Source organism: Triticum aestivum, chromosome 6B (genome assembly GCF_018294505.1).
Source record: "Triticum aestivum cultivar Chinese Spring chromosome 6B, IWGSC CS RefSeq v2.1, whole genome shotgun sequence".
NCBI lineage: Eukaryota > Viridiplantae > Streptophyta > Magnoliopsida > Poales > Poaceae > Triticum > Triticum aestivum.
The window spans coordinates 654,875,161-654,888,316 of record NC_057810.1 but is presented as its reverse complement, the minus strand read 5'-3'; the positions used below and the strand labels follow the sequence as shown (position 1 = coordinate 654,888,316).

The window sequence follows — 13,156 nt, the reverse complement described above, 5'->3', positions numbered from 1 at the left end:
GATCGATCAGGCACGGCACAGCGCCGCTTACCGCTGAATCCTAATGAGTGAATTACCGCCGTGCTAACACACACAAGTCATCAACGCATGCTCCAATTGGAGACGTCCAATTCAAACATTGTGTCCTAAAGCTAACCGGACAGGTCGTAACAATTGGGACGATGAGCCCCTGACCTTTATTTCACTCTCATCCAGCTACATTTTTACGCTCTCACGAAAGATGTGCACAAAAGATGCATCTACATCAACTGTCATTAGTCTATTACCTCCAAATTTGAGAACCATCATCAGCTATCCACACAAGCGTTTTGCATTAGAATAAAGGCATAAGGCTAGCCAAACTAACACTGGATGGCAAATTGCAAGATTTTACATTCCACCATCAATCAAAATTACAACACATTTCAGTCAATCTGAATCTGGAAGTACAAAAAACCTAAGATACAGAAAATTATATCTTGCGAACAAGAAACTTAAGTCAAGAAAAAGCCCGGAGAAGCAGTCAAAATTTTCCTTCAGGAAAAACCCAGAGAAATGGCAGCAGCATAAATACGCCACGACAAGCGCAACTAGTGCTAGCTAAACCCTCACTGTACAGTTACAAAAATTCCCTACAGCCTCGTCTCCTCAAGTCTACTCACTTGTTCTTCTTCTGCTTGTATTTTTGTGTCCTCCTGGCTGCGAGGGCACCCGAAGCGCTCTTCCCCTCAAACCTTTTCGCCATCTTCATGACACTGGCCATGCCCTTCCGGGCGGACTGCTTGCGATCCGACCTGCGGTTGAGCAGCTTACGATCCAAAGGCCAGTAAGCATACGGCTCCATCTTGTCTTTCTTCTTGAGATCACCACCGGCCTTCTTGCTGGTGTACTCATGGCCGGTGTAGGACCAGCCAGTGCTGGCCACCTTCCTCCTCTTCACCGACTGGCTTCTGACAGAGGTCTTGTCATCAGCCTCCTCCTCATGCAAGACGACGGGTTTCTTTTTACGCCATTCCCGTTCTTCGCGAATGATCATACGGCCTTCAGGGTCCATCTCAATCTCGTCGTCGTCGTCGTCATCAGGTGCAGCCCTCTTTTTTCCTGTCGATTTGAGAGCCAACCGCATTGTCTTCTGGTCAAGTAAATCTAGGGGTTCACCAGTCGAGTGATCAATGAACTTTTCCTGCAAGTTCTTATCTTGACGCTTTCGGTTCGACCTGGACGTGAATAAAAGAAAACACAAACAATTACGATTGTTTCAGCTTCTCAGGCAGCTTTTCAGCGCGGCAACTGTTTCAGCTTCTGAGGCAGCTCTGTAGCACGGCAATGTCATGGCACATACCGTGTTGAAGCTTTTGATCCATTACGAGAAGCTACAGTATGCTGCTTGGAAAAGGGACCATTCGAGTCTTCATCGTTGCTTCCAAAATCAGAAAACATCTGTGTGTGATTCCATCCACTTTGCCTGAAGTCAAAACATGGATCAATCAGTTGAACACAAGCTGTGGATACTTTGGATTTAAATTAGATTAAACAAAAATTGCTTTTGTCAAAGCTCATGACTTTCCAGAAAGAAAAACAGATGGCACTAAATTATGGCATCATCGTGCCAGTAATACCTTGTAGCTCCTGAGGCCATGGACATAGCCTCCCCATCTTCAGACGAATTGCCCTTCCTCATTTTACGCTCATTAATCTGGTAAACATTGCAAACAAATGGTAGAAGTAACAGGATAAGAGGGAGAAGTCATTATTTTCTTTTCTATGTGAAGCGTTTGTTGGAACTCCGCAGATTTGTATCACAACTGAACTTACCTTCCTGATATTGGTGAGCAATTTCATATGTTCTTCGGGCATTACAGCTTTTACTGCATCTAAACCACATTTTTTCACGAGAATGTCAACAAGTGACTTGACCTAATAATAAAACGAGTGGAGCTATTAGCAGGCTCAAAAACCTAATAATAAGAAGAGTGAAATTTACAAGCAAGCTCAAATAAAAGGATAAGAGTTCATTGATATGCAAAAATGTGCATTCATTTCCCAAACACTTGTCTTATCTTTCCTGACATAAAGTAGGACAACAGCAAAGACAGAGTAAAATACTAACATGCAGAAGTAGGCATTTATTGAAAAAAATTATTTATAGCACATTCCTAGTCAAAAATAAACAGCGCTTCATCACAAGCAATCAATCAATAGAACAATACCTTCGCTTTCAAAGAATTCTTCTTATCACTTTGCCAGCTCAACAAACCCTCAACGACTCCCTTCAAGTGCTCATGAAGCACATCAGCTTTAGATCTAGCCACCAATGCTTTGATAAAGCCTAAGTTGGCCTGGCCACGATATCAATGTTAGTTGAAGGAGCTTGAGATGAAATTATTGATTAGCTAAATTCATGAACTGGAGGTGTGTTATGACTTTACTTTGACAAGTTCTCGGTTGTTCCTCTGCATAAGGAGAAAAGTCGAGGGGAGGAGCTTGTAAGCTACTCCAATAAGATCTGAGAACTCATAGGTCAAGCGAGCTAACCCAGTCACAGCAGCACTAATCGCATGTGGAGTTTGACCAGCTAGACCACCAGCTACCTAAACATGAAAGCTGACAAAGTTAAACCAAACTATGTATCACATCTTGTTGTATAGAGGGAGAAAAGATCCCAATTATCAAGGGTTGACAACTGAGCACACCGGAAAATGCTAGGTTGCCAAATTGCAACATCGTAGTGCTCAAGTGGTCGAATTCCCATAAAAAAACTGAAAGCAAAATGCATAATGACATTGAAGTACCATGTCAAAGAACTGGTGCAAGCTGTCCTTCCTCCCATCATTTTCAGCATCTTCACAAGCGTGGCCAATTGCAATAAGCACATCATAAGCTCTATCTCTGGTTTTCTTGTTAGCCTGTGAAGAAACATAAACGCATCACCATTAATCTCACATCTGACTTTCCTGTACCACATGAGTACATTCAGAAGTTGTCCTATCAGAAAAAATGAACATTGCTTCAGTAGCAAGAGTTAAGCGAAAGAAACATGCCATTCAACACTTGAGTACTTGATCAATGTATCAATGTAAGCAGTAAAGTCTAGAGTAAAGAAATATCTGAACTCTACTCTGAACAGAAAAACTCACTTTGATCTATTTTTGTTTCAACAAAACAAAAGAACAGCCTTAGGTAATAACAGGAAGCCATATGTATTGTGTTTCAAAGGGAATAAGAAACAAAAATGACAAATTGGCAGCATGCTACTTGAGCATTATAGAAAGTTTCTTCCTGGCTACATTGATATTTGATAATGAAGTGCAATGTATAATACACTATTTCAGTTACCTCCTTCAAGGCAAGAAGTATTTCAGTGAGAAATGAACTAACAATTTCCCTCTTCCTAAGCTTCGATGGATCCTGCAGACAAGAAAGTGATGCACATTTGTTAATGCTCTCCCAGATAGAGATGTACATTTGTTCATAAACTGTGTTGATGTTTTTGGTTTACCAACCTTCAATATGTAAACAATAAGGTGATGCAAGCATTCAAGCCTGTACCGCTTCGATGGAAATTGGCATGGCAACGACGAAATCATCAATTCCAACAGGACATCTAAATTCCTCTCAATAAATTCAGCATCCTGAAATAGTCCAGCATACATAAAAAAGTTCAGAAGTTGTTTTTCTTGTTTTGTGCAATTGTTCACATAAATTTGTTAGAGAACGTGAGGAAGAGAGAATGACCGAACAGTTTTCTGTATTGAGGAGGAGAGAGAGATATACAAGGTTACATGGGCCTGGGCCTCACTCTAGACTATGGGCCTGGGCCTGTACAAGACAAACACAACATACCTCACTCTAGACTATGGGCCTGGGCCTGTACAAGACAAACACAACATATATACTTAACACCCCCCCTTCAAACTTAAGGTGGGTCAGGAGCATCTGATACACCAAGTTTGAGAGTGTGAAACCTATGCTGATCTCTAGTTTGTGCCTTGGTGAAGAAATCTGCGACTTGAAGCTCTGATGGGACATATTGTAGCTTAACAGTGGATTGTTGACAATGAGATCGAGTGAAAAATGCATCCACACCAATGTGTTTGGTCAACTCATGCTTGACTGGGTCATTAGCAATCTGAATAGCAGCAGTGCTGTCACAAAGAAGCGGTGTTGGTGTATGACATAAGACACCAAGATCATCCAATAGCCAGCGAAGCCATACAATCTCTGCTGTAGTAGTAGAGAGAGCCCTAAGCTCTGCCTCGGCGCTGGAGCGAGACACGGCAGTTTGCTTCTTTGATTTCCATGCAATGAGAGATGTACCAAGAAATATGCAATAGCCAGTGACCGAGCGACGATCAATAGGATCACTCGCCCAAGTGGAATCAGAGTAAGCATGAAGCTGGAGCTGACTGGAATTAGCATAGAACAAGCGGCGAGATGTAGTTCCCCTTAAATACCTAAGGACTCGGAATAGGTGACCATGATGAACTGAGGTGGGAGCACAGACAAATTGACTGAGAATATGGACTGCATGTGCGATGTCAGGTCTGGTCACTGTGAGGTACACTAGACTGCCGACGATGTGACGGTAGCGAGAGGGATCCTCAAGAGGAGTGCCATCAGTAGGACGCAACTGCAGATGAAGCTCCATAGGTGTAGCAGCAATGCGCGTGTCAGTGAGACCTGAGCGAAGAATCAAATCCTGAGTGTACTTTTGCTGGGAGATATAGTAACCATCATCGGTGTGCTCAACCTCAATCCCGAGAAAATAGCTGAGAGACCCCAAATCTGACATCTTAAATTGTTCACTCAATTTTTTCTTAACAAAATCAATATACCCAACATCATCTCCAGTGATCAACATGTCATCTACAAAGTAGAAGCAATGTACGGCCATGCTCAGATGTATGAATGAAGAGTGCAGGGTCATGTTCGCTAGGAGAAAAACCGGCAGCTTGAATCACAGAACTGAACCGCTCAAACCAGGCACGAGGGGCTTGCTTAAGCCCATAAAGAGCCTTTCGAAGACGACAAACATGACCTAATGGAACCTTGATACCTGGAGGTGGCTGCATATAAACCTCCTCATGTAAATCACCATGAAGGAAGGCATTCTTCACATCCATGTGGTAAATTTTCCATGACCGAGTAGCAGCCACAGCAATTAGAGTTCGAACTGAAGTCATGTGAGCAACAGGAGCAAACGTCTCATCATAATCTTTCCCATGAGACTGCTGAAAACCTCTTGCAACAAGGCGAGCCTTGTAGCGTTCCACAGAACCATTTGACTTGGTTTTAACCTTATACCCCCATTTGCAAGTGATAGGGACTGAACGAGGAGGTAATGGTACCAAATCCCATGTACCAGTACGCTCTAAGGCTGCAAGCTCCTCAGACATAGCCAGTTGCCACTCAGGTGACACAACTGCCTCCTGATAGGTACTAGGCTCAGAAACAACCCCTGCATACAAGTCCTTCTTGTATCGCGTTGCTAGAGAAGAGCCGTCAGTGCAAGGATCAGTAGTACTGGCTGGAGGAGTAGAAGACAAAGGCATAGATGACTGCGTGTCACATGGAACTTTAGAACGACGAGTGTAATGGAAAGTACTGGCTGGAGGAGTAGAATAACGACGAGTGTAATGGAAAGGAAGACTATCTAGAGGTGGAGCTAGTGGAAGAGAGAAAGGAGCTGGTGAGGAAGGAGATGAAACATGTGGTGGAGATGGTTCTGATGTTAGGACAGAGGAAGGTTGTTCAGCTATGGACTCATCTAAAAAGATAGGTGGAAGTGAAAGAAACGAGGTAGACTCTAAAGAAGTTGAGGATGATGGTTTAGTGGAAGGGGAATAGAAGAAGGGTTGATCCTCAACAAAAGTGACATCACGAGAAAAGCGAATGCGGCGAGCAGAAGAATCATAGCAACGGTAGCCCTTATGTTCAAGACTATATCCAAGGAAGACACACTCAGCAGACTGAGCAGTCAACTTGGTACGCTCACGAGGTGCTAAAAGAACATAACAAGTACAACCAAAGACACGGAGGTGGTCATACGTGGGAGGAGAACCAAACAAAACCTCACCAGGACACTTGCCCTCAAGGCGAGTAGAAGGTTGGAGTTTGATAAGATAAACAGCAGTTGAGATAGCTTCACCCCAAAAATGAGTGGGGACAAAGGAAGAAATCAGAAGGGTACGAGCTGTCTCAACAATATGGCGATGCTTACGCTCAGCAACACCATTCTGAGCATGGGCACCAGGGCATGAAAGCTGAGGGAGAGTACCCTCAGATGAGAGAAACTCGCGAAAAGCAGTAGATAGATACTCCCCCCCGGAGTCAGAACGAAAAACACGAACATCACTGGAAAACTGAGTATGGACCATATGTACAAAAGTCTTATATATAGAAAACAACTCAGAACGATGCTTCATAAAATAGACCCAAGTATGTCGAGAGTGATCATCAACAAATATGACATAATGTTTGTGGCCACCTTTTGAAACAAAGGGGGAAGGACCCCATACATCAGAGTGCACTAAATCAAAAGGATGACTAGAATGAGTAGTGCTGGAAGAGTATGGAAGCTGTATTTGTTTCCCTAGCTTACAACCCTTACAGTGAAAACCAGCATCTATGGAAACATGACCCAAAACACCTTGTCGAACAAGGGTAGATAAACGAGAACCACAAGTGACCTAAGCGATGGTGCCACTGGGCAAAAGAAAACGACGAAGTGGATCTTGATGTTGATGCAACCATCCGGAACGCGGATGTGGTGGAAGCTGAAGGAAGGTGTAAGGTGTCAAGGATGTAGAGGGATATGGATCCTCTACGGCGATGGCCAGTTCCAATGACCCTCTTGCTCTGACGGTCCTGCACATAACAAAATGAGTCATCAAAACCAACAAAGTAGTTCATATCAACAAGCTGGCCAACAGACATAAGATTCATGGACAGCTCTGGAGCAAAGGAGATGGCAGGAACAGAAAACTTGAATGTGCAAAGAGAACCCTGATGAGTAATAGAACAAGGTGTACCATCAGCAGTCTGAACAGAGGCACCATCCCGAACTGGCTGGCAAGACACAAGCTGAGAGCGATCAGAGGTCACATGGAAAGAAGCTCCAGAGTCCAGAACCCAAGGCTGGGTTGCAGCAACGGCAGGCTGAGAGAGAACAGATGCAGAAGCACCCCTCGCTTGCTGCTGATAAGGAGCCTGGGGTGCACGACGCTGCTGATTGAGGGCCCGTCTAGCCTGAAACTCAGCTAACAGCTCTGGATGAAGCTTGAAACAACCATCTCTATGGTGTCCTGCCTTCTTGCAGAACGAGCAGATGACAGCTGAAGGTGTGCCCTTGGAGGCACCTGGCCGCTGAGGAAAAGCCAGAACACTAGTGTGTAGAGTCTGCGCAGAAGTGGTCCCAACAGAACGGAGAGGAGTCTCCTCAGCGATCAAGCTAGCAAGTGCCTCTGTCAAGGTGGGAGGAGTCGTGCGACCAAGCAATTGAGTGCGAATGTTCTCAAAGTCTGGCTTGAGACCCATCACAAACTGAAACATGAGAGTCTGATGGTCGTACTTTTCCTTCGCTGCACATGACTCACAACCAGAATTACCCTTTGGAACCATGGAACCTAGCTGCCCAGTGATGCGAGTGAAAGCTCCATAGTACTCTTCTATGGACATGTCTTCTGGCTGCCGAGTGTTGTGTAAATTCTGCAACAAGGAGAAATGAAGTACACTGCTGGGCTGAAGGTAGCGCTGCTCAAAGTACTTCCATATCTCTTTAGCTGAAGTGTGATGCTCAAGACTCATTCGGAGTGAGGGTTCAACACCCAGAATTAAAACTCCCATCACACGATCATCGATCTTTTGCCAAGACTTCCTTGCTGCATCATCATTTGGACTAGGTGGATCATCTGTCAGATGAGAAACAAAACCAGCCGTCCTCAAGACAGTCCGGGCAGAAAATGACCATTCCCTGTAGTTTGAACCATCAAGCTTGATATCTATGATCAAAGAACCAAATCCGAAATCATTTCTTGCCATAGTGGTGAGCGGCCAGCAGCTGGAAACACCCAATTTGATAGCAGCTGCAGGCAGCAACAAGAGATGAGCAGCAGACAGCCACAAACAGGAGCAGCAACCCACTAGGCTGGCTGCTGCTTGCTGGATCTCACTGGATAGAAGGAGGAGCTTGCTGGATCTTGCTATATAGGAGGGGGAACGCCTGGAGCTTGCTGTAGAGCAGGGAAGGCACCAAGAGCTTGCTGGAGATGGCTGCTGGAGAGCAGGGGAAGTATTCTCACAGAGTAGCTGTGAGGACACACAGAGGAACTGCTGGAGAGCAGCTCCTACAGGTTGATGACGAAGATGGGATGGGGCAGCGATGTGGATGTCTCCTCACCAGACAGATCCGCCTGAATCACCTCACCGGCGGCGATTTCATGGGTGGCGGCTGGAAGAGGGACTAGGGTTTGGTCCTGGTCTGATACCATGTTAGAGAACGTGAGGAAGAGAGAATGACCGAACAGTTTTCTGTATTGAGGAGGAGAGAGAGATATACAAGGTTACATGGGCCTAGGCCTCACTCTAGACTATGGGCCTGGGCCTGTACAAGACAAACACAACATACCTCACTCTAGACTATGGGCCTGGGCCTGTACAAGACAAACACAACATATATACTTAACAAAATTAACTAACTGAAAACAAAAACAAACCTTAAGTAACATTGAGAGGACCTTGTATGCTCTCTTTTGATTCATTGAGTCGTTGTCCTAAAACCAGAAAAAAAAAGGTACAAGCAATTTACATAGCATGTTGCTTAAATGGAAAAGACAAACATAAGTTACATTAAAACCATATATGTACCTTAATTGCAGGTTTTACATAACTGAATAGCACATTGATAGACTTTGCATCCAATCCAGGCATTAATGAAGCTGCAAATTCTAAAAGGAGGGCCCTGAAATTCAAATCGAGATTTGAAATCAACACTGGACTTCAATTGGAATCTAGGGTGCACAGATAAGAACCGAGAAAAAATTAAACTCCGTGAAACCTTGTCATGTTATTTGTATTGGAATTATCTTCAATCTGCATTGAACCGTCATTCAATTGCTGTGCATTAACAGCTTTTGTGGCATCCAGCAACTTTCTTATTGCATCAAGGAAGAACTTGCCCACAACATCTTTGTCTGATATGGATGCTATCTCACTTATCGCAGGCTACAGGTCCAACGAAGAGGGCAAAGCCATGTAAGTTACAGGCTTTCAAGCAATATAAATGAAATGCAGTCAATCAATGAAACAATGCAACATGAAATTTATAATAGAATGATGGAATTGCACTCCACAAAATAAGGAGACTTAGTTTAGCCTTGGTTCAATTTTGGTCGAAAAATATAATTGACCATTAGCAGTGATAGATTCAAATGATAATCTATCACCATATCTTACAGGAAATTTACACTTTAAAGACACAAGTTAAAAAGAAAAATCAAACAACTCCATGAAAAATTGCATAACCCACATGAATCAAGCCCCATAATAATCACAAAGAGTACAACAATCGGATCAAGCCCCCACAATAAGATGACAGAATGTCTATATTGCAAACAGCAATGGTATACCTGTAAGAATCCAATAGCGTCCTTTGAGGATGACATGAATATAGAACATAATATCTCCAAGAATTTTGAAGAGAAAGCACGTATTTCTTTCAAATTTTCCTCGGCTGACTCTTTAGTATAGCGTTCCTTTGCTCTTCTTTCAGATTTGCTTAATTCAGCATCAACAAGAATGTCCTCTTTGTTAGTGATTGACAAAGCTTCCTTGTTTTGTTTGATTAAAATCTAAAACGAACACAAGTCAGAAAGACACTTAAAATTAAATAGCAGTTCACTGAAACTTGAACAGAGGCGATGTGAAGCACCTGAATACTGGAACAAATGATGCCACGCAAGTCAGGCTGGTTTTGGAGAGTGTCACATAAAACATTTTGTAGAACTCTGAAGCTGCTTGAAGTATCACATGGATAGTTACAGCAAGATGGTAACAAAGACCAAAGTGAATACACATAACCCTCTGCTCTCTTGGCGGAGAAAAGCTTATCGTCTTTCAAAAGCTGGTCAATTGCAGATATTGGAAACATTATCAGGCTGTAGTTCAAAAATGAATGGCTTGATCCTTTTATTCTTAGAGCATAAAAAAGATCTTTATTTCCGGTATACCTTGGGAATACTCTTCTCTACAGCTCTAACGATGCCCAGAATATCTCTCAAGAAAAACTGTAAACTAGCACCAACAATGTGCCTTTCTAAAATAGGGAGAATCCATTCATTCTCAACAGATATTGACTGAATATGAAGAATATCAAGAACATTCTTTGGCCCCATTGCAGAAATTGCTGAACCAAGACATGCATTGAGCTGCAAAATAGAAGCATTTGAAGGTGAACCAGCAGATTATCTAATCATATAATATACCAAAAATAAATTCTAGTTGTATGGAGGGCATTCAAGTTTACAGGCTACAGCTTTAGATCAAAGTGCATGTGTGGTAGACAGAAATACCTGCTTCCGGAAAGAAAAGTCATCATCAGACATGTTCTGCATGTCTGCCAGGTTCTTAAGTGCTTCTGGCAATAGATCAGATGAAGATTTTCCTATTGTTTCCCATGAGAAATGAGTTCAGGAACTGAGACAGCTTGATATCAAGCAACTAACTAGCAGTAGTAAAAAAAAGTAATATTGTCCAATTTATCAGAAAACAATCAAAGTAGAGATGATTACATAGCAATGGCTGACAAGAAGCATGGTAAAAGATTAATTGCATCTCCATGACTAGATGAGACACCAAAAACTAGAAAGATCAATTGCGGTCCAATATTGGTAAGCTACTGAAAATAAAAACCAGATCTACAACCACCATTATCACAGAACTAATGCAGAGGCCAATTTTACGGTGAGTTTGTGGTTGCTATGTTATGTTGGAATTAAGTGTATGTGTGGGTGGGTGGGGGGGGGGGGGGGGGGGGGCTTCTTTACTGTCCAAGTGTTTGTTGTCACATGTTATAGAAGATCCTTTAAATACCATTGCATTGCAAAAATAAATAGGCGCTTTAAAAAAATACAGTACTGCAAACAGAGCCTCAAGCCAAGCATTGCCAGCGCCAACTAATGAGAGTTACAAAGCATTAGAAACTTAAGACTAACAACACAATGCCAACACATAAGATAAGGGTGAAAACAGCGGTATACTTACCTAACGTGTCAAATGCCAATGAAATTACATGAAATGATTTGTCCCATACATCACTGCAGCGTACATCTAGCAAGCCCTCCAGGATAGCACATATCTTCTCGATGACTGTGGGGTTAGATCTCACCCCTTGATGTCTAGCCTTAATCTGGTCGATCCCCTGAGACACCATGTTTTCATCAATGCAATTATCTATTAATCCTTTGAAAGTCTCCACAGCACAAAATCTAGCTTCTTCAAATTCACTTGCTAATATATCTGAGAAATAATTTGAGAGAGAGAGATTAATATGATTTGTAAGTAACATATAACAACCAAGGAATGCCAATAAACTTAGAAATGCCAAATTTATGAAAATCACCAACCTCCAAGTGAAGTAAACACTAGTGGGAGCTTTACAACAAATATGTGCTTATTCTGACTATAAACTTTTCTAGTGCCAATATTTAGAAGCCGTGCAATTGAAGCGAGTTCATCTCCTGACTTTCTTTCAGTGGAGACTGACATCCCGAGAGAACACATGAGATCCAATAGCATATCAGGTTTAAGCTGCACAGTTGGGCTGTCACCAACAGCATGCAGATTCTCCAATATACTCTTTGTCACAATTGGTTGACGCAGACCCAACAGTGCTGTAAAATACTTTAAGATGGTATTGGAAGGCTTGGATGCCATGAGAGGAAGGCAGCCCTTAAGAGCATCTAACATATGTATGACCTCCTTAGCCCCCTTGGGTCCTTCTGCTGCTGAACCAGTGTTTGCATCATTGGATCCTCCAGCAAGCAGCAGAAGTCGTTCAAAACATCTTGCGATTCCGTCGCTTGCCGGAACCAAAATAGCTTTTCTCTGAAAACTCAGGAGAATATCTCGCAAGCAAGAATGAGATTGATTTCTCACCTGCAGACCATTAAAGTAAACCATGAATAATCTTCAACACGTTGATCGAACACTTGCATTTTGGACTGAGTACCATGGAAATCATTCGCATAATCTTATACTAGATGTCCCGATAAGACTGTAAGCCACCAATTTTCAACTCAGAATTGATGGTAGTTTACCTTGGGGCGATCATCGGTGACGAGCCGTAGCACCACGGCGTAGAGCGGCTCCACCGCCTGCCAGCTGGACTTGTCTCCCGCGGATATCAAGCGCGCGAGGCACCTCACGCCCGCCCTCACGCCGGAGTCGGGCGTGGAGGGGAACTCGAGCACGCGCGCCACGTCGTCAGCGACCTCGCGGCCGCGGGAGCGCACCACGGCGGTCGGGAGCGCGGGGATCGCCGCGGAGAGGAACGCGAGGAGCGCGCCCGCGACGTGGCTGTCGGCGGCCGCGGGCCCCGCGCGGGCGAGCGGGCCCAGCGCGGCGGCCGCCGCCCCGAAGTAGGCGACGGTGGAGGCGGGGACGCCGCTGTCCCTGACGGTCTGCGCCAAGGAGGCAGTGGTGGCGCAGAGGTGCTGGTCGTCCTCCCGCGGCGAGGCGCCGAGGCGGGCGAGGATGGCCGCGGCGAGGTCGGCCTCGCCGGAGAACAGGGAGAGGTCGGGGTCGTCGCCGGCGACCGAGCGGGGCGTCTGGGGGAGATCCTCCATGTCGACGTCGGCCATGGTTGCGGTGGCGGGCGGGCGGTGGAGCGGCCGAAGCTTTTAGGGGGAGGAGGCGCTAGGGTTTTGGGGAGGTTGGGGGAGACGGGCTGGCTCGTTTTGTTTCGTGGGGCGCGAATGTGGGTGGGCCTTTCTGGAGGGATCACTGGGCTGGATGCACATCGAATGAGTTAGGGATTTCATTTTGTGTGGGCTATGGGCTGGCCAGAGGGGAAATAAACCAGCCCGTAACAGGTAACACAACTGCTCAAAAAAAAAACTTGCATTTGTCTTTTTTGTTCCAAAAAAACTACTCGCATTTTGCGTATCGGGCGTCCTACTGC

The 13,156-nt window shown here is 44.4% G+C and overlaps 1 protein-coding gene across 1 annotated transcript; it reads right to left on the bottom strand.

Moving 5' to 3' along the window:
• Positions 1-352: 352 nt before the first annotated feature.
• LOC123138541 (RRP12-like protein) lies at positions 353-12,907 on the bottom strand. The gene is made up of 19 exons (XM_044558523.1): positions 12,294-12,907; positions 11,601-12,132; positions 11,239-11,493; positions 10,548-10,639; positions 10,206-10,403; positions 9,908-10,099; positions 9,606-9,827; positions 9,035-9,201; positions 8,845-8,938; positions 8,694-8,750; positions 3,483-3,611; positions 3,316-3,387; positions 2,772-2,885; positions 2,409-2,570; positions 2,190-2,318; positions 1,795-1,896; positions 1,599-1,675; positions 1,322-1,444; positions 353-1,196 (listed from the first exon to the last, which is right to left on the bottom strand). Exons 1-19 carry the CDS (start codon positions 12,834-12,836, stop codon positions 638-640), a joined length of 3,819 nt encoding a protein of 1,272 aa, XP_044414458.1. The 5' UTR covers positions 12,837-12,907; the 3' UTR covers positions 353-637.
• Positions 12,908-13,156: the final 249 nt, after the last annotated feature.